This window comes from Mobula birostris, chromosome 30 (genome assembly GCF_030028105.1).
Source record: "Mobula birostris isolate sMobBir1 chromosome 30, sMobBir1.hap1, whole genome shotgun sequence".
Lineage (NCBI taxonomy): Eukaryota > Metazoa > Chordata > Chondrichthyes > Myliobatiformes > Myliobatidae > Mobula > Mobula birostris.
Window position 1 is genome coordinate 13852871 of NC_092399.1, and position 25339 is coordinate 13878209.

The following is a 25339-nucleotide window of genomic DNA, read 5'->3' on the forward strand; positions in this document are numbered from 1 at the left end:
AAACTGCATTTAATTTCACATGAATGATAATGCACATGAGGAACTTAAGCTTCATGGCAGACTCGTGAGAAGCATGGCTGGAACGAATAGAAAGGACCCAGATCCATTAATGGAGAGGAGGAGGAAAAGTCTGGACTTAAAATAATTGACTGAAAGATTAAGGAAGTCTTTTTCACCGAAAGGACAGTGGAGATTGAGAACTTGCTGCCCAACAGCAATGTTCCAGACTATGAAGTAAAAACCACTCTCAAACTGCCTTCCAAACAAAAGTGAGTTCCCACCAAACTGTGTTTCAGAGCATTTAAGATAACTTGCAGCATCTCAGCCTCCAAGGCTACAGACAAAGAAATGGGACATGGATTGGCACAAACAGCTCTATGTTGCTCATTGTGGACAAGTGCAGAGAATGGCTTTCTTCTAATGCCATTAACTTCTATGTTTCTATGATCTTATGATACAAATTAAGCCCAAGATGAAGATCTGGATATTTGTTGGAAATAAACATACTTTTCTCCCTGGGCTAATGTAACTCATTTTAATTGGAAAAGCAATATAAAAATTAGACCAATCTTATTCATGATGTTAATAGTTATTTAAAGATTTCTATTCACCATCATTCTCCTTCACTTGCCATGTACTCAGAATCTATAAATCCATACGACTTAATGATGGATATTTGCAAAAGTTATGTCATTTCAAATATAGGTTTGAAATTGATTTCAGCTCCTAACGTCCAGCTTCCACAGAGATGAAGGTAAACTCAGGCGTATTCTAACTTTTAAGATGTAGTTAAGTATACCATAGGTAATTAAGCATGCTGTCACTTACTAAGTACTTGATCACACTCCACACAGAAACTGTGGTAAGGAAGATGACTGTGAAAAGGAATCAAAGCAGCCCAAATTCAGGAAGACATCGCAGGCTTCTAGCATATATCCTCGTGATGGTGTGATAAATTTTAGTAACTACAATTTGAAACTTGGAAGTGATGGGGCCCAAGTTTTGACTTGAGCTCAGAAGAATTAAAAGCATGTAAAGCATTGCAAATACCAAAGCAAGATTAGTGTGGAATTGCAGTCCAGACTGAATCCTGCTAAATCAGGAGCACTGGGAATCTAAAGCAGCACACACAAAATGCTGGGGGAACTCAGCAGGTCAGGCAGCATCTATGGAAATGAACAGACAGTCGACGTTTCAGGCTGAGACCCTTCTTCAGGACTGAGATAAAGCACTTCACTTCTCCGGAATGCGAGGTAATATTTCTCGGTTCAAAAATATCGTTGAACCATATAAGAGCATATTAACACAAGTAAGTCCAGACCTCATGACTCCACACTAGATGAAAGATACTTCTTGTTGTTGAGGTTATGAAGATTTACTCCAGCATATACAAACTTTACTCCAGCAGTCACAGAGATCAGTTATAAATTCAGAAGCAGAAGCCAAAGACAAGAGAGAGTATTAATATTTATATAGTGATATTAAAGAATTTGTTGTGACTGTAATATTGACATCTCCCTGAATCAAATATTGCAACTCGTTCATGTGCACTTCAACAGACCAACAAATTGAATCAATGTTGTCGAATACACAACAGCTCGTCATATCACTGGTGCAGACAGCGGCAAAAGAGCTGAGTTCCTTAGGTGAGGAAAGAGTGACTGCTTGACATCAAAGCAGTGGCAGACGGACAGTAGTCGCACAACATTCAATTCTCTATTTTCAAATCTTTGGAAAATGAAGCAGTTCATTTCGACATGGGTCAGCATATAGACAACACACAGGCATAGGCTGCTAGGTTGTAAGTAACATTCACACCACAAAGGAGCCAGGCAATGACCATCACCAACAAGTGAAAATCCAACCATCCTCACATGACCTCAGTGGTGTTCCTGTAAAAACGTTCTCTCATCATTAACATCCTGGCACTCACCTTTAACCGGAAACACTGTGACCAGTCACAAAATTTAAGTGGCTACAAGAGCAGACCAGGGGGATGGGTGTCCTATAGCAAGTAACTCATCTCCTATCACAGCAAATCCTCTCCACACTCATAGGGCGCAAAGAGGAGTGTGATGAATTACTCTCCACATGCCTAAATGAGTTCAGTTGCAATGAATGTTTTAAAATCTCAGCACCATAGAGGACAGGACAGTTTACCCTTTTGGCACCCAGTCAATTGTGGTGAATATTAATTTCCTCCAGCATTGGCAGCAATGTGTTCCAACTCTAAAATGCATTTCGTTACTCACTCTAGGCTTCTTCAACTCCACCTCACTAATTGTGACCTCTCTCATAGAAAAGAACAAGGGCATCAGGAGCACAGAAACACACCAGTTACCTGGTCACCTTTAAACTGTGCTGAACTATAGGCCTTGGACTCTCTCTGTGGACTTCAGTTCAGAGTGCTATTTGCTTCCGTTTATTGCTTGCATGATTTGATTTTTTTCTCTGCACGCTGGGTGTTCAACAGTCTTCTTTTCTCTTAATGGGTTATTTTGGGCTTCCTTGTTTCGCGGCTGTCTGTCAGAAGACGAATCTCAAGGTTACTTAATGTATACATACTTTTATAAGTGTACTTTGAAGTCCTAACTTAGAACTACATCACCATTCCTTCATCGTGGCAGGGTCTAGAAACTCCCCACCCAAGGGCAAATTGGAAGTACGTTCACCAGAGGTTACAGAGAAGATAGCTCACTGTCACCTGATTCTCAATGGCAATTATGGGCGAGTAATAAATGCTGGTCCCTCCAGTAATGTCTGCATCATGAACACCTTGGCACAACCTGCAGACCTTTGCAGTATTGCTTTAAATTAGGTCTCATGGTAAACAGCTGCAGTTAAAGACAAGTTGGATTAAATGAAATTGTGAAACATTTCAGTGAAAATTTACATGGAAGTACAAGTTTTGTGCTTACACCAGGAGATTACAAACTTAGTAGAGTCAATATTTCAATTTCATAACACTGAAAAGTAATGGTGATGTTATCACTTTGGACACTTAAGGACCTATGTTCAATGGCCTGCTTTGATTAATGAAATTAATGTCATTACAGCAGCATAAGGAATATATCTCCATCTTGAAAGACTCCTTATAAGTGTGTAACAAGTGCTATGGCACAGATAGTAGAGCTGCCGCCTCACAGCTCCAGCTACCTGGCTTCAATCTGATGCTGTCTCTGTGGAGTTTGCATGTTCTCCCTCAAACTGCACGGGCTTCCTCAAGGCGTTGTGGGTTCCTCCCACGTCTGAAGGTTGTAGTGGTAGCTGATCTGACCTCAGTAAGTTATCCCTGGGGTGTAGATAGAACCTGGGAGCAGTTGATACGGACATGGGGGAGAGAAAAGAGATGAGCATAAAATGGAGCCTTAATGGTCAGCATGGATAGGATGGGCCAAAAGACCTGTCTCCAAGCTATATGACTCGACGACTACACAACACAATTGAAGTCATGCTTGCAGATAGATCAAAGCATGACAAGTGGAATATGATTCCAAACTATGAAGGGTAAGGTTAGGATCTACTTAATACTTCTTCATACTCAGAATTATCAACAGGTTAACTTTACCAATTTTCCTTTGCCGATCCTGTTCCCTATATCTTCACCCAAGCTTTCACCCATCTCACATTTGCTTTCATACTCTCCTCGCTCATCAGTGCTCTGGGATGAATCCATACATCACAGATGCAATATAGATGCAACTTTCTGGAGTGGGAATAACACTGGACAACAAGATTTTGCTTCCTGAATACCTTTGTGTGTATCTTATGGATTTTGGGCTGCTGATTATGAAAATCACCATGACATTTCCCTATTACACATCATTGTTTTAAAATCTTCCATATTTGCTAGTTCAATTCATAAATCAAGTCAGAATAACTGATGCCAAGATAAAGAAGGCATTTTTGTTTGTCCACAAATCAAACAGGTCATCAATGACAGGAAATTCGAAGAACTTCCAGTGGGACTGGAGAAAGTCACATGGAAGGTATTCAAGGATGTTGTTGCATTTTTTCTTGGCAACTACAGAACACCAAACTACGTGCAGCAAGTTGACAACATGCTTCAAGCATACAAAACCATGAAGTGCAAAACGTCACTAAAGATTCATTTTCTGCATTCCCATTTAGACTTTTTCACCAGGACATTGCGATCTGGAGAAATGGCATCAGGGCAACTGGAATCCATCAACGCTGGCTGTTTATTGTTGGACACTTAAGCAAGAAGGCTCAGACACTGAGTACAAATGAAAATCACCAACAAGACATTTTTAGCTTAGGTGAACGATTGCAAAGCATCAGCATCATTATACTATTAAGCATATTATATTCAAAAAAAGTTACTTTCTTGTTTCTCCAAATTCTTACAAGATACAAGGAGTCTGAAATTATATTTGTGTTCAGCTTCAAGCTGTCTATCATATACAAAAAAAATCTGATAAACAACACTTTTGAAAAAATTTGTTGTCCAGTGTAATCACAGCAACAAGTTACTGGGAAAAGTGGTTGATACCAAACTCATTTAACAAGTCAGCTGTGTACACTAACTACATAGTAGGTTCAAAGTCAAAGTATATTTATTATCAAAGTATGTATACATTTTACAGCCTTGAGATTCATCTCGTACAGGCAGCCACAAAACAAAGAAACCCAAAAGAACCCATATATTTAAAAAAAAGACCATAGAACACATTCTGCAAACAATAACGCAAGAAAACAATGTTCTGAACTGGTCCGCAAAGAGAGTCCCATTACTCAGGGTAGTTCAATGCAAAGCTAAGTTATGGAGCAGTGATCTGAACCAGCTTGTTCCTCACCTCCTGACCTTTTCTATCTGACCTGGCAACTAAACCAATGTCCAAACATCGGGTACAATCACCTCAGTAAGCTCTCGAGCCTGGACCCCACTGCCTCAATTCAGTTTGTAATTGACTTTTCCGATGCGGCCCTATGCTTAAATCTCTGTAGCAAGTTAACCATCCTTAGATAATTAAATCCAATTTCTAAAGAACCCTTTATGTTCAAACCTCATCTCTAGAGCTTTTGTTTATATATTCAAGGAATGAAAATAAATTAGCCTACAAACAGGTAGATTTCTTTAATTCAATAAGTTTAATCGGTGCATTTAATGTCAGAAAAATGTATATAATATACATCCTGAAATTCATTTTCTTCACAGATATCCAAAAATACAGAGAGGTGCCCCAAAGATTGAATGACAGTTAAAACGTTAGAACCCCAAAGCCACTCCATCTCTCCCCCATGCACGAGCAGCAGCAAAGCATCAATAAAGACACAGACTTGCAGTACCCCAAAAACTACTCGTTCACCTGACAGTTCGACATACCACAGGCTCTCTCCCTCCCTAATAAGGGAAAAAGAGGTGTCCCCATTTCACTGCGAGAGGGGAGACATAACAAACATCTCGCAGATTTACGATGTTAAAAGTCTGTTGCGTCGCTTTTTCTGAGCTCTGTGCCCAGAGAGTCGACACCAGAAAGACAACTCGATCTATTCTGGATTTAAATACTTAAACAGGAGTCTGTTTTAGACTAATTTGGCAAAATAATACACAGTACACATTCCCAGCTGGAACATCGCTATAATATATATACTGAAGGCTGACAAGCTAACTTATCGGTTGTTTTTCCTAGTTTAGATAGATGGATGTGCAGACTAGAATGAGGTAACCAGGAATGTGGAACTGAGATTACAATCAGATCAGTGCTTTACACATGTGCCTGTTTGGACATGCACATCCAAAGGATTAAAGATGTTTTCTCTATAGAATTGCCTTCGGGTGTTTCTTGAAAATTGCCCTACCTTCGACGAGTGAGGTGAGTAAGGTGACGTTGGCTGCTTTGCGTCTTCCTGCAGGCAAATTCAATCCAATCTTTTCCAATTTTTCTCTCAAGGATCTACCACCATTTTTTGACTTTGCCCTGAGGAAGACATACATAGATTTAAATCCAGTATACAGGTGGAAAAATAACAACTCCAGTAACTTTTCAACTTCTTGCTCAGTACATGCATGAACTTAATTACAGTACTGTGCAAAGCTCTTAAGCACGTATATGTAGCTAGGATGTCTAAGACATTTGCAAGAGTTGTATTAATTTTAAGCATTACACTGTACTGCTGCCACAAAAAAAAACAAACTTCATGATATATGTGAGTGATGATAACCCCGATTCTGATATGGGTCTCCATTGCAGACTGAGAGTGGGAAGGGGGCAGGGAGAAGGGAATCACGGTTGGGTGAAGGGGAAGGGAGAGGGGAGAGAGCAGGAAGCACCAGAGAGACACTCTGTAATGATCAATAAACCAACTGTTTGGAATCAAATGATCTTCACTGGTGTCTCAGGGCTGGTTGTGTCTGCACCCATGTCAACCCTCACTCCACTCCCCTCACTCCAAACACTCCTCTTCTGCCACCTGTCCCGCAACCCCCCTCCCCCCACCCCTGGCGGCGCTCCACTCTTATCGTTCCCAATATCCTTTGCTCCCGCCAGATTTACAAACTCGCTCTCTGCTCCACGTGGACAAATACAGTACTGTGAAAAAGTCCTAGGCACCCTAGCTATAGATAACACATGAGGGGTGATTGATAAGTTTGTGGCCTAAAATAGAAGATGAGGAGAGTCTTCCAACTTTCTGCATTTTCACTGAAAGAGTTGAGCTGCACATGCATGTAACGAGAGCTGTATAACTCATCTCCTTCTACCTTAGACATGAACTTATCAATCACCCCTGCTGTGGACCACCTGGAGGTCCAAGACGCTCTCGTTACATGCACATGCAGTTCAAATCTTTGAGTGATTATGCAGAAAGTTTTAAGTTAATAACTCATCTCCTTCCACCTTAGGCCATGAACTTATCAATCACCCCGCGCGCGTGCGTGTGTGTGTGTGTGTGTGTGTGTGTGTGTGTCTAAGACTTTTGCATATTACTGTATATCTATTAGATATAAAATAGTCATTATTGCTCAGTAAATTTCAATACTATATTCCTTTCAATCTCCAGTTCAGTTTACATTTTCCATTTCTTGCCAAGTGTTCCAACTCTTCTCATTGGCGTGATGCGTATTTGCAATGGACTGTGCTCCTCCTTTTCATCTTCTAAACCCAATGTCTGTCATTTTAATCTTTATGTCTGATATTATACAATTCATTTTACCATTCTCAACTCTTTGACCTCAACCTCAGGGCTGAACTCCTCCACCGACACTCCCTCTCTCACTCACCTCCTCAGCACTCCTCCGAGTAGTGATGCATTCAGACACTCCGGTGGAGACAGACGCCTCTGAACCTCTCCCACAGTCACTTTGTACTTGGAGGTGGAGCTGAGCAGTGACAGGCGGCCTGGGACTGAGCAGAACACTTCATTTGGGTTTGTTACTCCTCCAACTGAGCCATCCTTTTGCATGTTCAAAGAAAGTGAACTGCCATTGGCTTTAATTGGCATTGGAACTGTAATAAAGCAAAAAATGTCACTATAGAATGTAGTGCATGCAACTTTGAAAGCACTCTCATAGAAACAATGGCTACCACTGACTGGGTGAAGCATTTTTTTTGTAAAATCCTCCAAGAGGACCACAACCTTGTTGTAGGGTTTGGAGCCTCGTGTTCCTCAATGACCTGGAGAACTCTGTTGGCTGGAGTCAGGGCTTTATGCTTTGGCTCTTGATAGGGTCTCCAATGCCAAACAGGTCAAAGGGTAGAGGCCAAACTAAGAGTGGTCCACCAATCCTCCAGGCTTGTGGGGGTTCAGCTCAGGGCTAACAACCCTCACTGGTAAAACAGAATTGTTACGGAAACAGCAATGAAGAATCCTTCTACCTCTGAGTGTGACGGTATTCCTGAGTCTCTACCCAGGACCTGCATGACTGACAGTAGTGAAAACTGAGGGGAAACTACTGATGTGATGAAGGAAGCCCTGAACACCACCAGAGATGGAGGACCTTCAGTACTGCCCTCAGCACCGGCAGCATAACAAGCAGAAGAGAAAGGGTAAAATGGCATTTGCCTGCCCATTTTGATCAGATTTGTGAGACAATTGTAGGTCAGAGATGTTACTGAAGATGACACCGATTCACACTTCTGCTTCACTGGTAAAATTGCTAAATCATACGACGAGTCATAAATCATCATTGTTTCCCCAAACACCTCAATTATCAGCCACTAGTCAGTCCATTATTTTGTATATGAACTACGGTATAGCTCACAAAGGTCCTTGAATAAATGCTTTGTAGCAGATCTAGCATTTTGAGTTTGCTCAGTGTTTCTGGCTGAGTCAGAATAACAGGACACCAGGAGTTATATTCCAGTGGCTACTCCAGGAACATACACAATTAGAACATAGAACAGTTCAGCACAGGAACAGACCCTTCAGCCCAAAATATTGTGCCAGACCAACTAAATTAGTAATCAAATGGCTAACTAAACTGATCTCTGCCTACACCGTGTCCATATCCTTCCATTTTCCTCACACATATGCCTATCTAAACTCTTAAAAGTCATTAATGCTTCTGTCTCTAGCACCACCGCAGGCAGCACATACCAGGCACCCACCACTCTCTGTAAAAACATGCCCCTCACTTCTCCTTTAAAATTACCCTCTCTCACCTTAAATACATGTCATCTAGTATTAGACATTTCAACCCCTGGGAAAAGATACTGGGTCTACTCTATGCCTCCCATCACCTTATGACTCTCTGTCAGATCCCCCCTCTCGGCCTCCACCACTCCAGAGAAAACCAGCTCAAGTTTGTCCAGTCTCTATGTGGAGCATATGCTCTCTAACACAGGCAACATCCTGGTAAACCTCTTCTACACCCTCTCCAAAGCCTCGACATCCTTCCTACAGTGGGGTGACCAGAACTGTGTGAAATACTCCAGATGCCGCCAAATTGGAGTTTTATAAAGCTACAATAAAATTCATTACTTTTGAACTTAGAGTCTCCAATAATAAAGACAAGCATGCCATGCACCTTCTTAGCCATCCTATCAACTTGTGTCGCCACTTTTAGGGAGTTACGAACTTGGACTCCGAGGTCCCTCTGCTCATCGACACCATGATCACAGTTTGCACTAGCCTGTGCATTGTTTTAAGGTACAAAATATCTTTTTAAATAAAACTTCTTGAAAATGGATATTGTCTTCCAAAGCCCTGGCATCTACCTGTCCTGAAATCATCGATCTTTTTTTTTATATAAAGATTAGCTTTATTTGTCACAAGTACATCACAACATGGAAATGTACAGTGAAGTGTGCCATTTCCGTCAAATAAAATCAATGAAGACTGTGCTGTAAGTTTTGCCAAACCTCCAGCATCAACATGAGCATAGCCATAACTCACTAATCCTAAACATACTTCTTTGGAATGTGGGAGGAAACCAGAGCACCCGGAGGAAACTCACACGGTCACGTGGAAAATGCACTAATTTTTACATTCAGCAGCAAGAATTGAATCCTCATCTTGCAGCTGAAGCTATAAAACATTGTGCTAACTGCTACATGAATTTTTGGTCTAGGATGTAAGCATTGTAATGTTCAGTGTAATCCACAGTAATAGTTCCAGTTTCTGCTGGCTGGTGTGATATCTTCTGAGCGTGAGGAACGCCAATGGAAATTAAAGGGCACAGATTCCAAAGCTATGCATAATGCCGGTCTAATTTAGAGAAACGCTTACAATGTCCCTGTTTGACATACAAGATCTACTTGTATACCAGCAATTGCTTAAGAATTAGATGTAGTTATATTGACCTGACAATTTCCTGACCAATACTAATCTCCCACCATCAACCTCCCATCCCAATCACACCACATCTCCTCCCCTACACACACACACACACAAACACATACACACACACACACACACACAAACACACACACACACACACACACACACACACACACACATAAACACACACACACTCCTATTGTGTTTGATGCTTAGTCTATGAATTGGGAATTCTCTTTGGTCAGAAGTTCTTACTTACAGCATAGAGTAAGAACAACAGAGAAAGAAAATATGTACAGTATTTGGAAAACCTGGAGCTCCAATTCCAGTGCACTTTCAGTTATGCATTGAGTTTCTAATGTCACAGAGTTTTATAGCATAGTTCAGGAGGAGGTGAGAGCAGTAGTGGAGGAGATGAGAGCCTGCAAGGCTGTGGGAATGAAGCAACAGGGAGCTTGGACAAGATGGGAGAATACGGTTGAGAGGAAAGTGACCTGGGCTGAGCTTTGGAAAGCTAAACCACACCGCATCCAATTTCTCATCCAGGCAGTGTATGATGTGCTTCCAAGCCCATCAAACCTGCACACATGGGGCAAGGCGGAGTCATCTGCGTGCCCACTGTGCTCCGAGCCAGGAACCCTGGAGCACATCCTCAGCGGCTGTGCAAGGGCACTTGGTGAGGGATGGTACAGGTGGAAGCATGATCAGGTCCTGAAGACCATCGCTGAAGCCATCCACGCAGGAGTTGAGTGGGCGAAGCGGTCCCGACCCTCCAAGCAGACCATTGCCTTTGACAGGTTCTTTTGGCAGGTATTGGCTGCTCCCCAGCTCTGACAAACATCTGCAGGCATTCTGACCTCTGCAAGGGACTGGCAGCTGTTGGTGGACCTCAAACGGCAGCTGAAGTTCCCCAACCATATCGCAGCCACCACCCTGCGACCAGACATTGTCCTAGTGTCTGAGTCTACTAAGCAAGTGGTGCTGCTGGAGCTGACAGTCTCAAGGAAGAGGCCTTTGAAAGGAAGTTCTCTAAGTATGCAGGACTGGTCAGCAACTGTCAGCAGGCTGGATGGAGAGCGAGGTGTCTCCCAGTGGAGGTTGGTTGTAGGGGATTCGTAGCCCATTCCTTAGTTAGAGCCTTCAGCATTTTGGGCATCGAGGGAGAGAGGAAGAGGAGAGCCATCCGCAGTACCACCGATGCGGCAGAGAGGGCCTCAAGATGGCTGTGGCTCAAAAGAGGGGAGCCATGGAGTCATAAGTAGCTAGCCATCTGGACACAAGCTGGGGTCTGATCAGCCCCGACTAGGTCAAATGGAGGAGGGTGTATGATGTTGAAAGACACGAAACACCTGATGATTCCAGGAACATCACTGAAGATGTGTCCAGAGGCATCAGTAGATGTATGTACACAGGGGTTGCAACCATTTTAAACTGACGATTAAACCTTTAGTGATTTTCTGAGGAAGAACGTGAGCTGTTGTGGAAATTATAATTCACCTTTTATTCCTAATCCAGTCATAACTGAGATCAAGAATGGTGTTCCATAACTGGCCCTTTAGCACAGAATTGCAAGAAATTAAACCTGGCATTTTCCAGGTCACTTTGATACATCTATTTACTGGAAAACTCACTGAACTGATTGGTTCCTTTATACTGAAGGTTTATAATTAGTTGTGGATGTAGAATACAGTGGCCTTTCCCACTGCAAAATTGTCACAACAGAATTATCAATTTTCAGTCAAATAATTTAGCCACCAAGCACACAAAGAATCCATTACTAAACCAAACTGCATGCTATATGAGGAAACTGCGCTACCAATGGGTAGTTATCGAATAGGTAAATTGTGTAAATTGATGCTTATTAATAGTATTGGCTTTAAATTACAATCTTGTTCTACATTTCTTGAAACTTAAAATTGTGTAAACTTAGATTAATTTGTTCAAACTTAATATAGCATTTACTTATTTGTTTCTCAGTGCTCGCTCAATGTACAATGTTCAAAGTTCGTAGTAAATCTGTTTCTCTGTGCTCACCCAATGTACAATATTCAAAGTTCATAGTAAATTTATTATCAAGACATGTACTGTATACGTCACCACATACTATCTTGAGATTCATTTTCTTGCAGGTTTTAACAGTAGAACAGAGAAATACAATCAGTGAAAAACTACAAACAAGGACTGACAAATAGCTAACATGAAAAAGAAGACAAACTGCAAACAATAAATCGACAGATAGATAGATAGAAGTGAGGACATGAGTGGTAGAATCTTGGAAGTGAAAGTGAAGCTCTCTAAATAGAAGCTATTTTTCTTCTATTATGTCGGAAACTAAACTTGCATAAAAACCAATTGTAATTTGAAGCAATGAAATTTGATTCATGCACAAGCTCTCTGCCACCCACTGTACAAACAAGGTCATACTGAGCACTTACATCTGTATACAACTCCATTTAAAAATATTATTTTACGTACTAATTTATTTAGAACTTTTTACTGTACTTCTAAATAACCAAGACACTAACAAAATTAGGGACATTTGGAAATGGCAGTACTGTAGGTGCCCTGTGAAGGTGTGATGAGCTATCCATCATTATTCCTTGTGGAATTTTGGCTGTATAACAAAAGGGGAAAAATATGAAGTCAAACAAAGGAGCAGGAAATCTAACTAGTGTTCAACAGTCTTTCTCAAATCATTCATGATGATTGATATAAGAAAACCATTGAAAGGTGCATGCCTTTTATTCATATTATGTGGCAGATGGCCCATAAAGCAGGAGGGGAGGAAAACAAAGGAGGTAAAGATAGATTGTATGATATTCTTTGGCAGAAGAAATGTGGAACTAAGATACATTATTCATAACAGTGTCTAAAATATCCAAGAAAAGTCTCAGATGGAGAATTGAACAGGTAGATAGGAAGTAGGGTATATATAGAATATGTAATGCTTAGTATACTGTCTGTTTTGGTTCCACATTTTTGTCTATTTATGGAAAATGGCATTTACATATATTACACAGAATTAGATCAAGATAGGAGAAATAGGCCATTCTGCCCAAAAGGTCAATGCTCCAATTTCATCCTTCTTCTGCTTAAGTTCAACATATCCTTCTGTACATTCCTCACTCATTAGATGAATCCAGTTTCCTCTTAAATATAAACAAGAGATTCCGCAGATGCTGGATATCCAGAGCAACGCACACAAAATGCTGGAGGAACTCAGCAGGTCAGGCAGCATCTATGGAGGGGAATAAACAGTCAACATTTAGGACCAAGACCCTTCAAACCCAGCCCTTTTATTCTTTTCATTACAATGATTCCCTGTTACATAAAGTTCCACATTCTAATCACACTAAGGGCGAAGAAGCCTCTGCTGATTTCCCATAGTGTGTTGGGAAACACCTCTAACAACTTCAAGACATTCCAAAGCACTCCACCTTCACTGAAGAACTTTCTAGAAGAGTAATTGCCGCTGTGATACTGGAAGCTTCACAGGGTAAGTTCCCGCAATGAGATAGTGATTGGATAATCTGCTTTATTACTTTGGCTTTTCAGTGATAGATACTGCCCTATGTTAAACGTAACCCTGACATTCATCTTCAGCATATGGGTATCATGGGCAAGTCCAATGTTTGATGCCCATCCCCATTGTCGTTAATCGTCTTCTTGAACCATTGCAGTCTAGATGAAGTTACTTAATGAGATCCAGGATTTAGAACCAGCAACAATGAAAGACTGCCAGTATATTTCCAAATCAGGAAGAAATTGTATCAATGCATGCAATACTAAATGACAATAAAAAAGGACTGTGTGTCCTCATAATCTAATGCAGGACCTGGAGGCCTACACATAGAAAATAATGTTTCCGTACACCTGCAGCCCTTTTACTAGAGGTTGTGGGTTGGGAGATGCTGTCAGAATGGCCTGCAGGAGCAACTGCAGTACATTTTATAGATGGTACACACTGCAGCCACCGTTACTGAAAGGGATGAAAGTTTACAACAGTTGGGGAGGAGCCCATCAAGCAGTCTAATTTGTCCTGGATAGTGTTGAGTATTTTAAAAGCTATAGGCACTGTTCAGGCATATTCTGGATTTAGGGTATATAATAAATATTAACTTCACCAGCAACCAGTCTTCAGATATGAGCGTGGACTGTAGATTAAATTTAAAATGCAGTCCTGAACAATACTTTTCCTGGAGCTGTGGACTGAAGTTGATTGCAAACCAGATAATGCTGATTAGCCTTTATTTTGGATGTCTGGAGTGTGGGTGCGAAGAGGAGGTGTGTGAAAACCATATGTAGTTAAAAGGAAGCATTGTAGATACTTCCTACAGAATTGCCCTGCTGTTACCGTTGATCTTTAGCATATAAAAATGTCATGTAATATTAGGTTGGAAGGCCTCTTCCTCCAAGAGTGTCTCAAAATGATGCCTGCTGCTTGCTCTTTTTTGGTTGAATAAAACACTTCTATATTCAGTAGCTTCAGTGTCTCTCGAGTGACTTAGTTCATGTTTCAACAAGCACTGCTCTCATCTGAACTGCTGGAGTCCATTCATCATACTCCCGATTTTTGCCTTCAAGATATCGGAAAGTCCTTGGGTATTAGCTGCGGGCCATACAGCCTCAGACCTGCTTCTGTAGCTACCAGCTGAGTTTCTGGTCAACAGCAGTTCCCCAGGATGTCGTACACCACTGGTAATGCCATTGAATGTCAAGGGTAGGCAAGGGTCCTCTCTTGCTGGAGATGGTCAGTGCCTGCCACTTTTGCGGCAGAAGTTTTTCTTGAACATCAAACACCAAAATAGAAACATCAAACAAAGCGTACTGCACAGACAACAGGAATTCTGCAGATGCTGGAAATTCAAGCAACACGCATCAAAGTTGCTGGTGAATGCAGCAGGCCAGGCAGCATCTCTAGGAAGAGGTACAGTCGACGTTTCAACGTTTCAGGCCAAGACCCTTATGAAGGGTCAAATTGGTGAGGGGACATGAATGTCTGGTAGAAGTAAACAGAAGTGGCAGATAATGTTAATCATCAGAGCTGTTATTTTGGAGTTCGGTACCGCACCTAAAACCCTTAATCTTTTACCGCTGAGCACGTTCTGCAGCAGGATGGCCCACCAGCTGCTGACGTAGAAAAGAATGATCAACTACTTCAGTGAAGCTGTGGTTGATTTCTGCGGGCAGGTGTTACAAATTTACGAGTATTTGACATTTTGATTGGTAATGCAAAGCTGCAGAACCAAACACGGTGCTGCGGGAACATTTTGCTGTTGTCCATACTTCTGCACAAACCAGATGTACTTCAACAGGTACACTGTCCTTGCAATGCAGTCTTCTCCATGGATTGTCACCTTGTCACGGTGGAGAGGCTTATGTGGTCCTGAGATCCTGAGAGCGATGCCGTCTGGAGCTATGCCCCTGGTAGGTCACCAATGGCGGTAAGGTCAAGGGTGAGGTCCCTGACAAAGAACAATTCAACCAAGACCTCAACGGTGGAAGAGGCGGATGAAGTTACTTCGAACTCAACGGCTGTGAAGGCGGATGAAGGCTGCAACAAATCCATCAGCTCCAATCGTCGTGGTTTCCATGCCACTGGAATCAGTTGGTTGATTTGTGAAGTATCGTGTGCTTCTTGGAGTGCAACATCAAGTACACATTAAACAAATACACACACAGGCGTCTTCGCTCTGTACGGAACAAAGACCATCATCCTTGACCTCGAAGGATAGCCACGACGACGATGACAGTCGAAGGAGGAGAATAAACAGGAGGCTTGCAGAGCAATAAAAACTGCTGGGAGAGGTCGGGGTGGAGGGAAAATAGCTCTCAGCAGGCAGCTACAACCTTTCAGAAAGCAAAGCATTCACTCAGACCTGGGCGAGCAACAATATGCCAAACATCTATACTTCAATATGGAAACCTTCCATACACTGCAAACCCAAAAAAAACCTCAAGGAATGCAATGCCAGTGACAGCCAAGGTGATCAAATCAACTGTGTGCCAAATTCCCTCCGGGCACTTTCAACAGCCAGTGTTATGCAAGGAAGGTCACGAATACTGTCTATTCAAAGAAAGTTAACTACATTTCATTTGGTATTGTCCAAGATCTGCTTACAGAGAGGGAACAGAGTTGGCTTTGAGACAATTGTGTGCTTTCCAGTAATTCCGGATGTTGCTTGTTGTATAGGTAAGGCTTTCTGTGTGATATGTGTTTAATCTGATACATACAGTACAAGAAGCAGGAAATCTTAACATCCAGTTGTTGTGTTGTATGCTCAAATCAGTGCCAGATCCATAGATAGTGCTCAGGTAGATTCATTCCTCGGTATTCCACTGTCCCGGCCACCTACCAAATTGAGAGACCCTACTGAACATCAAGGGTCATCGGCTGATGATGTGGCAGGTAGTTCCAGTTCATAAACCAAGCATTCGCGCACACCATACATCCAACAAAAGCCGTGTTACCAAAGGAAGTCTCACAGAGCAGGTGATTGCCATTGCTTCCACTGGCTGGACCTGTAAAGAGGAAATCTGTGGTAGTCAGCTGAGGTGGTGTTAAGATCCATGGAGTTCTGCTGTCAGTTGTACTAGGTTACCATAAAACAGGGGTTCCCAACTTGGGGTCCAAGGACCCCTCGGTTAATGGTAAGGCTCCATGGCATAAAAAAAAAGGTTAGGAACTCCAAGAAAGAGATGGCAAACATTGCCATTGGGCTTTCTACCAAGCAATTGAACAGCAGGAGAAAGAAAAAATAAGAGCAGGGTAAGTAAACAATATAGCTCCCTTTGGCCTACAGCCATCTGTGATCTGAGCTAATTGCAAACCTAATCCCACATTCACCAGTTGTCCCATCTATTCCCTACCACCAAACACGGCCATCACAATAACCACTTGGTCGAGTGCAAAAGTAATTAATGTCCTTAAATAAGTACATTTACCCTGGCAACTGGGTGATACCAAGTTCATATTCTGCAGCTGCTGTTATATTTTATCCTACGAAACTGGCCCACACAAACCTCCAGCTCTACAGTCTTCGCTTTAACCTACAGCTCCAACTGCAAGGTTTTCTGTTATCCATTAAGCACAGTGTCAGCGTCAGCAACCTGACACCTTTAAGAGCAAAATTTAATGGCATCTGATCATCAGTATCATTGTCCTTTGTTAGTTCACTACTGCTGCCCAACTGCACACATTGGGTGACTGAAAGGAAAAAAAGGCCAACAGTCAAATTCTTCCACAAGGAGGATAAGGTAAGAGGTGCACATTTACACCAGGTGTCATGTGAGAAGGTGAAGGAAATGTAGGTTGAAGGGCAGTGAGGTGTGGAAAGCAGGAACAGGAACAGGGATGCAATCAACTTCAGCTGCCTGCAGCAGCCTTTCCAATAATGGCTGTATCATTTTTTCCCATGGGAGATGGGAGCTGGAAGCATTTCTGACCTCTGCTTAGACACTTTGAGCCACAACAGAAAGGTTTATCTCGCAATGAGTATGTACAAAGAAGTTGAAGGATGAGGCTGTCATGGTTAAACAACTTGCATAACGTGCAAGCTGTCATTAGTGAGTGTGAACTTTGTAACAATGGCAAGAATGAGAAAGTGAAGCTGGTATCTGAATAGTAGGGATATGCTGGCATTAATGGAGATTGTTTATGGATGAGGGGATGGTGGGGTGGAGATACGTCTCTATCAAAGAAAGTGTAAAGTGCTCCTTCCCTCCACCAGTCTGCAGGTCACCCTTGGGCAAGTTGTAGCACCTGCTTATCCACCCCACCCCCACCCCCGATCAAGTTCACTTGAAGCATGGAAGCAGTTCATGTGAGCAGCTGGTGCGGATCACAAGTCCCGGTTATGCGACCACTGACACCAGGCAGAAAATCTCTGAAGAGTATTGATAATGGCTGGTGTCACCCATCTTGTAAAGATACCACTCAGAAGGCAATGGCAAACCACTTCTGTAGAAAAATTTGTTAAGAACAATCGCCCACTTTTTACGACATGGCATATAATGAAGATGCTGATATGGATGAGGTCAATTGATTAATGTTGCAGATAATGGCAACTGGAATGCATCTAAAAACTTTGACCACATGCAAGGTCATTATATTTTTCAGCACTCCTGGCATTAATATTCAGTTATTTCATCCACTGCATCCTAAAATCAGAAGGTCTGCTTCTCATATCTGGAGGATCTTGTCGCCTCATAAAATACAGGATAATCTTCCTACATTGTTTAATTTCAGTCTTAAATGGTTGACCCCTACTTTCTAAATAGTAAGTCTTAATTCTAGATTCTCCCACAAGAGAAAAACATCTTCCCCACATCTATCGAGGCATGTCACGATGTTATATATCTCAATTAGGTCTCCCTCACTCCTCTAAAGTTTAATGGTGACAAGTATATCCTGTCTTCATGAGACAAGCTGCCCATTCCCAGTATCGGTCTAATAAACCTTCTCTGAAGACCTTCCAATATAACAACATCCTTCTTTGAATGAGAGCAATATTGTACACTGTTTTCTCAGCAGTGATATGGTCTCACCAGTGCTCTATATAATAACGTAACACCTTTACATTTGGTTCCATGGCAGGCATATGGCAAAGTCAATAGACAATAGACAATAGACAATAGGTGCAGAAGTAGACCATTCGGCACTTCGACTCTGCACTGCCATTCTGAGATCATGGCTGATCATCTACTATCAATACCCGGTTCCTGCCTTGTCCCCATAACCCTTGATTCCCCTATCCATAAGACACCTATCTAGCTCCTTCTTGAAAGCATCCAGAGAATTGGCCTCCACTGCCTTCTGAGGCAGCACCTCCACAACTCTCTGGGAGAAGAAGTTCCTCCTCAACTCTGTCCTAAATGACCTACCCCTTATTCTTAAACCATGCCCTCTGGTACCGGACTCCCCCAGCATCTGGAACATATTTCCTGCCTCTATCTTGTCCAATCCCTTAATAATCTTATATGTCTCAATCAGATGCCCCCTCATCCTTCTTAACTCAAGTCATAGGGGAGTGGAATAAAATGGACAGTACCTGCAAAAAGACTTGCACAGAATAGGCTGATGGTCTCCGCAATGCTCAGAAGAGTTTGTCTGTCATGGTTTATTTGCAGAATCCCTCCTATCTTGGTTCAGGGAGTTGAACTCTCACTATACGGATACACTTTAAACCGAAGCTCTGTAGTACATGCCAAGTCTCCGAGATCCCTATAATGAGAGAGTACTGCACTGTTGCAGAACACTTATTCAGCCCTATCTTCTGTTTGTATCTGCAGTCTGGTGCAGACACAGAGAGGAGATCTGTCTGGACAAATGCCATGAGAAGGAGAAGTTCAGCTCCTTGACGGACTGGCACCAGTTTCTGGGGCAGAAAGAAAAGGTACCGTCAGAAAGATTGAATTGGGAGTGGAGTCCTAGCGGAGAGAGCACAGAAAAGGATTTTATGACTGTGGTGTAATGTGAGAGCTGATTTCAAGAGCTGGAAGGTGCAGACTTCGAGGTTAGAGAAGCATGCATCAAAGACAGTGCAGTTATGTGTGGGATTTTTAACTTTCACATAGCAGGCTGGCATATGTCACATAAAAAGTGAATTTCTTGCTTGCCTTCAGTTTTCTGCAACAATATGTACTGGAGCCAACGAGGGAATCGCCCACGTTAGATAGACCAATGAGTCATGAGTAAGATGTTGTTAATAGCCTCGGGGAGTATGAACTAATAGCAATCAAAATATGACTGAGTTCCAAACAAGACACTCCAACAGCTACTAATAGTTTAGATTTAGGCAAGGTTGAATGCAACAGAATAAGGCAATAACCTAAGCAAGTCTGATATGTAAAACAGAAAATATGCAGCTGACGTTCAAAAACAATTTAAAGTGATACAGAACCTGCTTATTCCCCTTAAGGGCAAAGCTGCAGTTGGCAGAAAAAAAGAAATCACTTGTATGGAGAAATGTGAAATTACATTTGGGGAGGTGCAGCAACTCAAGGTGATACCTGGTAATTGGTAAGGTACTGAGTGGTATGGGTGAACACAGCTGACCGTGCTGACAGGACAGGTGGATTTCAAAAGTAACGTTAGATACTTTCCATTGTTAACCAAGGCAAAGATTACGAGAGCAGGGAGGTTTACCTCAGCAGTCCAGTTTTCCCCTACATTACCAGCTGGCTTGTAGATAATTTAGATTTATAAATTATTCCAACTTTAGGTCCTAGTGGAAGTCTTGCAGTAAAGTTGAAGAAAATCTGAGACAAAAGTGGGGCAATGAAATTATAGGATTATGCTGTTTATGCTCTTCCTGAGCCTAATGGCTTCTATTTTTGTTTTAAGCAAATATGCCAAACAAAATATATTAAAATACAAATGACTAAAGAGGAGAGGGACAACATAAAACTAAAAGAAAACACCAAAGAAAATTCCAAAAACAGCACAGATTTTGGAAACAGAAGGGGCTGCAGATGTTGGAAATCTGCAACAATACACAAAGGAACTGGAGGGTTTCAGGAGGTTAGGCAGCTCCTGTGGAGGGAAATTGACAATCACAGGGAAATGGCTATTGTTGACTTGGAGCGAGACAAAAATCAACCAAAGTTACAGTAATGGTGACTGAAACCATGTTTTCAAGAGATGTCAAAATCAATACAAAATATTATATTAAGAAGAGGATGATTGCCAGAAGCATTTAGGGCCTCTTGAAAACTGAGGTTGTAAATAATGAAAAAGCAGATAATGAGTGAATATTAATTGCACACATATACCCAGGATAACACAATACCAGGAAAGACCTGCTTCCACATTGTGTACAACCATCAGACTCTTGTACAAAGGTGTTAACTACACTCACTTGCCCATCCACTGAGATGTCCCACAACCAATGATCTCATTGTAAGGACTCTTTATTTTGTTATTTCATGTTCTTGTTATTTATTCCTGTTTATTTATATTTGCATTTGCACAGTTTGTTGTCTTCTGCACTCTAATTGATTTTTCACTGATCCTGTTATAATTACTATTCTATAGATTTGCTGAGTATGCCCACAGGAAAATGAATCTCAGGTTATATATTCTGAGATGTATGTACTTTGATAATAAAATTTACTTTGAACTTTGATCACACACACACACACACACAAACACACCAGGAAACTGGATGCTTGCAACCACTGACGTCTGGGGCAGACACACGTTTCAGTCTCCGATTCTGAGATCTATCATCAAACAGCATGGAATGGCAAGGCCAGGAGACCGTGGCTTTTGGCAAACAGCCTCTTGTTAAGTCCTTAAGAGTTCATGCCTGAGTTCTGATGACTGCCAATCCCAGAGAAACCATCATTTCTATAGACAATTGAGTCTGAGATCAAAAGTCATGGTCCTGGCCTGTATTCAGTGTGTCAGCAGGGGCAGAAACATGACCACCTGCCAGCATCCATGGAGGACCACTACGTCTCTGCTGAGACAGGCAAACTCTAATCATGACAGTGGACATATTGACAATTTTGTGTTAATATTTGTACAGGAAGGGAATACTATTGCAGGAAAATTGTAATGAAACATGGGGTAAGATTTGCCAACACTGCTACCAACAGCTGTTGGGAAATCATCAGCAGCAGTGATTAAAAACATAGTGATTCAATGTCTTGAGAGCTTACAGCAGATCAGTGGAGTCGATACAGATTTCTGAATGTTTGGACATGAACTGGATTGAGTATTTCATGAAGAGATGACTAATCAGTTGGCAGGAGGCTGTTGTTTATATGAACTTCCAGAAACCACTGAAAAGATTTTTAGTTTAAAATGAAGCTCAAGGAACTGAAGGCAAATTATTGACCTGGTTAGGAAATTGGTTAAGTGACTGGAAACAGAGTGAAGGGTATGGACATTCATGATAGATATTCATTACCCATGGCCATGTGTCCATTTTTTAAAAATGTGGCCACACATTTTAATTCCACGTCCCATTCTCATTCTGATATGTCTATCCACGGCCTCCTCTACTGTAAAGATGAAGCCACACTCAGGTTGGAGGAACAACACTTTATATTCTGTCTGGGTAGCCTCCAACCTGATGGCATGAACATTGACTTCTCAAACTTCCGCTAATGCCCCACCTCCCCGTCGTATCCCATCTGTTATTTATTTATATACACACATTCTTTCTTTCTCTCTCCTTTTTCTCCCTCTGTCCCTCTCACTATACCTCTTGCCCATCCTCTGGGCTTTTCCCCCCCTTCCCCCTTTTCTTTCTCCCTAGGCCTCCTGTCCCATGATCCTCTCATATCCCTTTTGCCAATCAACTGTCCAGCTCTTGGCTCCATCCCTCCCCCTCTTGTCTTCTCCTATCATTTCAGATCTCCCCCTCCCCCTCCCACTTCCAAATCTCTTACTAGCTCTTCTTTCAGTTAGTCCTGACGAAGGGTCTCGGCCCAAAACGCCGACTGTACCTCTTCCTAAAGATGCTGCCTGACCTGCTGCATTCACCAGCAACTTTGATGTGTGTTGTCCATTTATTTGGCAGTTTTCCAACACAACAGATGAAATGTGCGGAGATCAAAGAGTTCTTTTTGAGTAAGGTAAACTTCCAACCAATATTCTTTGTTCAGATTTTTGTTGTAAATGGGAACCAGTCTTCAGTTCTTAATCTTAATCGGTCCTAAGTTAAAAGAACAGCTTTGCGAATGAACAGAACTGTCTGTACAGCACAAGATGCTTGCCTTTAGCACCTGGGCTGATTGCTCAGAGTTGCTGTGTAAGACAATGGGGTTGTTTCAATTGGTCTGTTTCAAATCTAAGTTATTTAATTCAAGGGAACTTGCAGAGCAGATTGATACTATCACTTAGCACATCAAGTCGCTGATTTATTAATGGTTGGAAGGTTTGTGTACTCAGGGAGTCAGCTTATCAGCATTAGTTCTGAGTATCTGGAAACTCTGTCTCCAGAAGCTCTTAAACCATTTCTGTAAAAAGATATCTGAAAAAAAAAAATCACGTGTGTGTGAAGTCACCCAAGTGGAAAGAAAAATAGTATAGGCATTAGCGAGCAGTCAGTTTTGTTAGGAATGGTCAAGCAGCAGCAAGAAGAATGACGGAAAGATAGGATGACTAGAATCTATTCCTCTACGATGAGTCATGTGTTTACAACTCTGTGGTATGTCTTTTTAGCTTATAGGAATTGTACCTATGTTCTGGAAACCCTTTGTGTTTTAGAAATTATTTGTAATTTGGAAATCTTTTTTAAGATAGAAAACCTCCGCAAATTTTAAATGTTTTTAAGAGTTTTGTCTGGATTTAAACATGTATAACTAATAATAAATGAACTGTGCTTAAACTGTGTTAGCTGGAAGTATCTTCTCCATGGTGGGGGGAGGGGGACCCTCCAATCAGATAGTGAGTGTTGGCAGCTAAAATCACCATTGAAGACAAAGAAGGAACTGGTCTAATGTATAATCACCTGTTAAAGAGGGTACCTGTAGCTGTCTATATCAGCAGGGCTTAAGATCTTCATTTGAGTTTAGAGTTTTGCAGTCAGCAAACCCGGTACTATCACTCACGTAATCTAATTGGCAGATTACAGCTAGTGTGTCCTTTATGAGTGTGTTGCAACCTCTGCTATACACTGCGTTTACTAATGACTTTAATGATGGAACATGGAATCAAATACCCAAGTCTTCCAATGACGTGACAACTGACAGCACTATGAACTATTTTTCTTTATAGTGAGTAAAATGCAAGCGGCTCCTTCAGAGGAACTTGGGGAGAGAAAGATAGAGGAAGTCACAAGTAGAATCATCCTGCTCCCATTGAATAACTCATCCAGCAAAGCCCACAGGCCAGGGTCCACTGCATGGCCATAGCTGCTCACACCTAGTGGGCAGCCCAAGCTTCAGTGAGGGTTTTTCTGCAAAAAGCCTGGGTAATGTGTAGGGCCTGGACCAGTCTACAGACCTCTGACAATCCAGATTTAGACACCAATCCTTAAGAAGCAGCCTCAGTGCAGTAAAATGATGGCGGGAGAGGATAACCTCATTTTAAGAGACAGGATAGGGCCAGTGGCTGGAGAACATTGAGAGTTAGAAGCGTGATAGGAGAGGGGAGAGATGATAGAGGGATGAGAGAGGCAGAACAAGTGAATGGAAGGAGAGAGAAAGTCGTGGGGCTGAGTAGCAGAATGAGAGAGGGAATGAGACAAAGTGAGGGGAGAGGAATGAAGTGTGGGAAACTGTTAGGGAATTGGATAACTATAAGGGAAAGAAGGTGGGTGTGGGCAAGTACAAGTGGATGTATGCCAACCTGTGCATATCTGTGGTCAAATTGTACCTGCCTATAACTGGAGCGTGAGTGTAGGTTTTCACAAATAAAATGGAGTGAGCCATTTTATGCTTAAGAAAAACAGTAACAACTCATTTATCATAGTGCAAAAACTGAACACGAAGCGTGGTAACAGAACATCACATCATTACGTCATCGCGTCAGACCAACCTCTTCAATGAACCCCAACGTCAGTGGTTGTGAATCACGTATATTTCCACCAATTACGTTTCCCTACAAGAGCATTTGTCTTTAAGTTTATGTAGTCCAATCAGCAAAACCTGGTCTCCAACCATCTTGGATCTCTTTGCCACCTGACCAAGACTTCATTGCATCAAGATGTGGTCGATGGCGTGCACAGATGTTTAAAGAAACAATGCACACTCGTCTTCCACTCCTCCTAAATGAAGTTTCATTCCTGGAATATCACAACCCTCATGGACAGCCAAAATAGCACTAGATCTGGCATCGCTCTACTGTCATGGCCTGGGAATTCAGTCACTTCGATGTTGACATTGTTACTCTGAGTGAGACGAGGAGGGGCACGGAAGACCATCTCAGGGAATAAGGAAATGGACACATATTCCTCTGAAAGAATGAAACAGATGCATTTTAGATTTGGTTATCTAGATTGAATTAGTCTGGCATCTCAATGACACTTCTGTGGGATAGGCAAATGTCACACAGTTCCAAAGTCCTCATGGAGTGGACAGCCGGAGACATTTTCCCAGGGCAGAAATGACTAATGCAAGGGAGCACAATTTAAGGTGATTAGAGGAAAGTATGGAGGAGGGACGTCAGAGAGAGTTTTTTGCACAGTTAGTGGTGAATGCGTGGAATGCGCTGCCAGGAGTGGTGATAGAGGATGATACACTAGAGACATTTAAGCAACTCTTGGATAGGCACATGGATGAAATTAAAATGGGGGGCTATGTGCGGTGGGGGGGGGAGGTTAGATTGATCTTGGAGTAGGTTAAATGTTTAGCTCAACATCATGGGCCAAAATGCCTGTACTGTGCTGAAGTGTTCTACGTTCTACATCTCATGACCCCGCCAGTTCATTCTAACATAAAATCAGCATCCTCGGATCAACAGAGTGTACAATCCAAACTCTGGAAGCAATGCCTAAAGCCAAGGAGGAACATCTGAACAATCCCTAATTATCCTTGGCTACTTTGGTGCCAATGTAAGAAGGGACTCAAGATTCTGGAAGGGTGTAACTGGGAAGGAAGAACTATTGAAAGACAATGCCTCGTAGTAAAATGCTTGTCAAGACTA

At 42.0% G+C, this 25339-nt stretch overlaps 1 protein-coding gene across 3 annotated transcripts in view; it reads right to left on the bottom strand.

The window, feature by feature from the left end:
- The window catches only part of tfap2e (transcription factor AP-2 epsilon), a 115716-nt gene that overhangs the window by 35261 nt on the left and 55116 nt on the right, over positions 1 to 25339 (bottom strand). For all 3 annotated transcript variants that reach the window (XM_072247226.1, XM_072247227.1, XM_072247225.1), the window contains exons 4-5: positions 7244 to 7469; positions 5824 to 5942 (exon numbers count right to left, since the gene is read on the bottom strand). In XM_072247226.1, coding sequence (XP_072103327.1) covers positions 5824 to 5942; positions 7244 to 7469 — 345 coding nt within the window. The remainder of the gene's footprint in view (positions 1 to 5823; positions 5943 to 7243; positions 7470 to 25339) is intronic.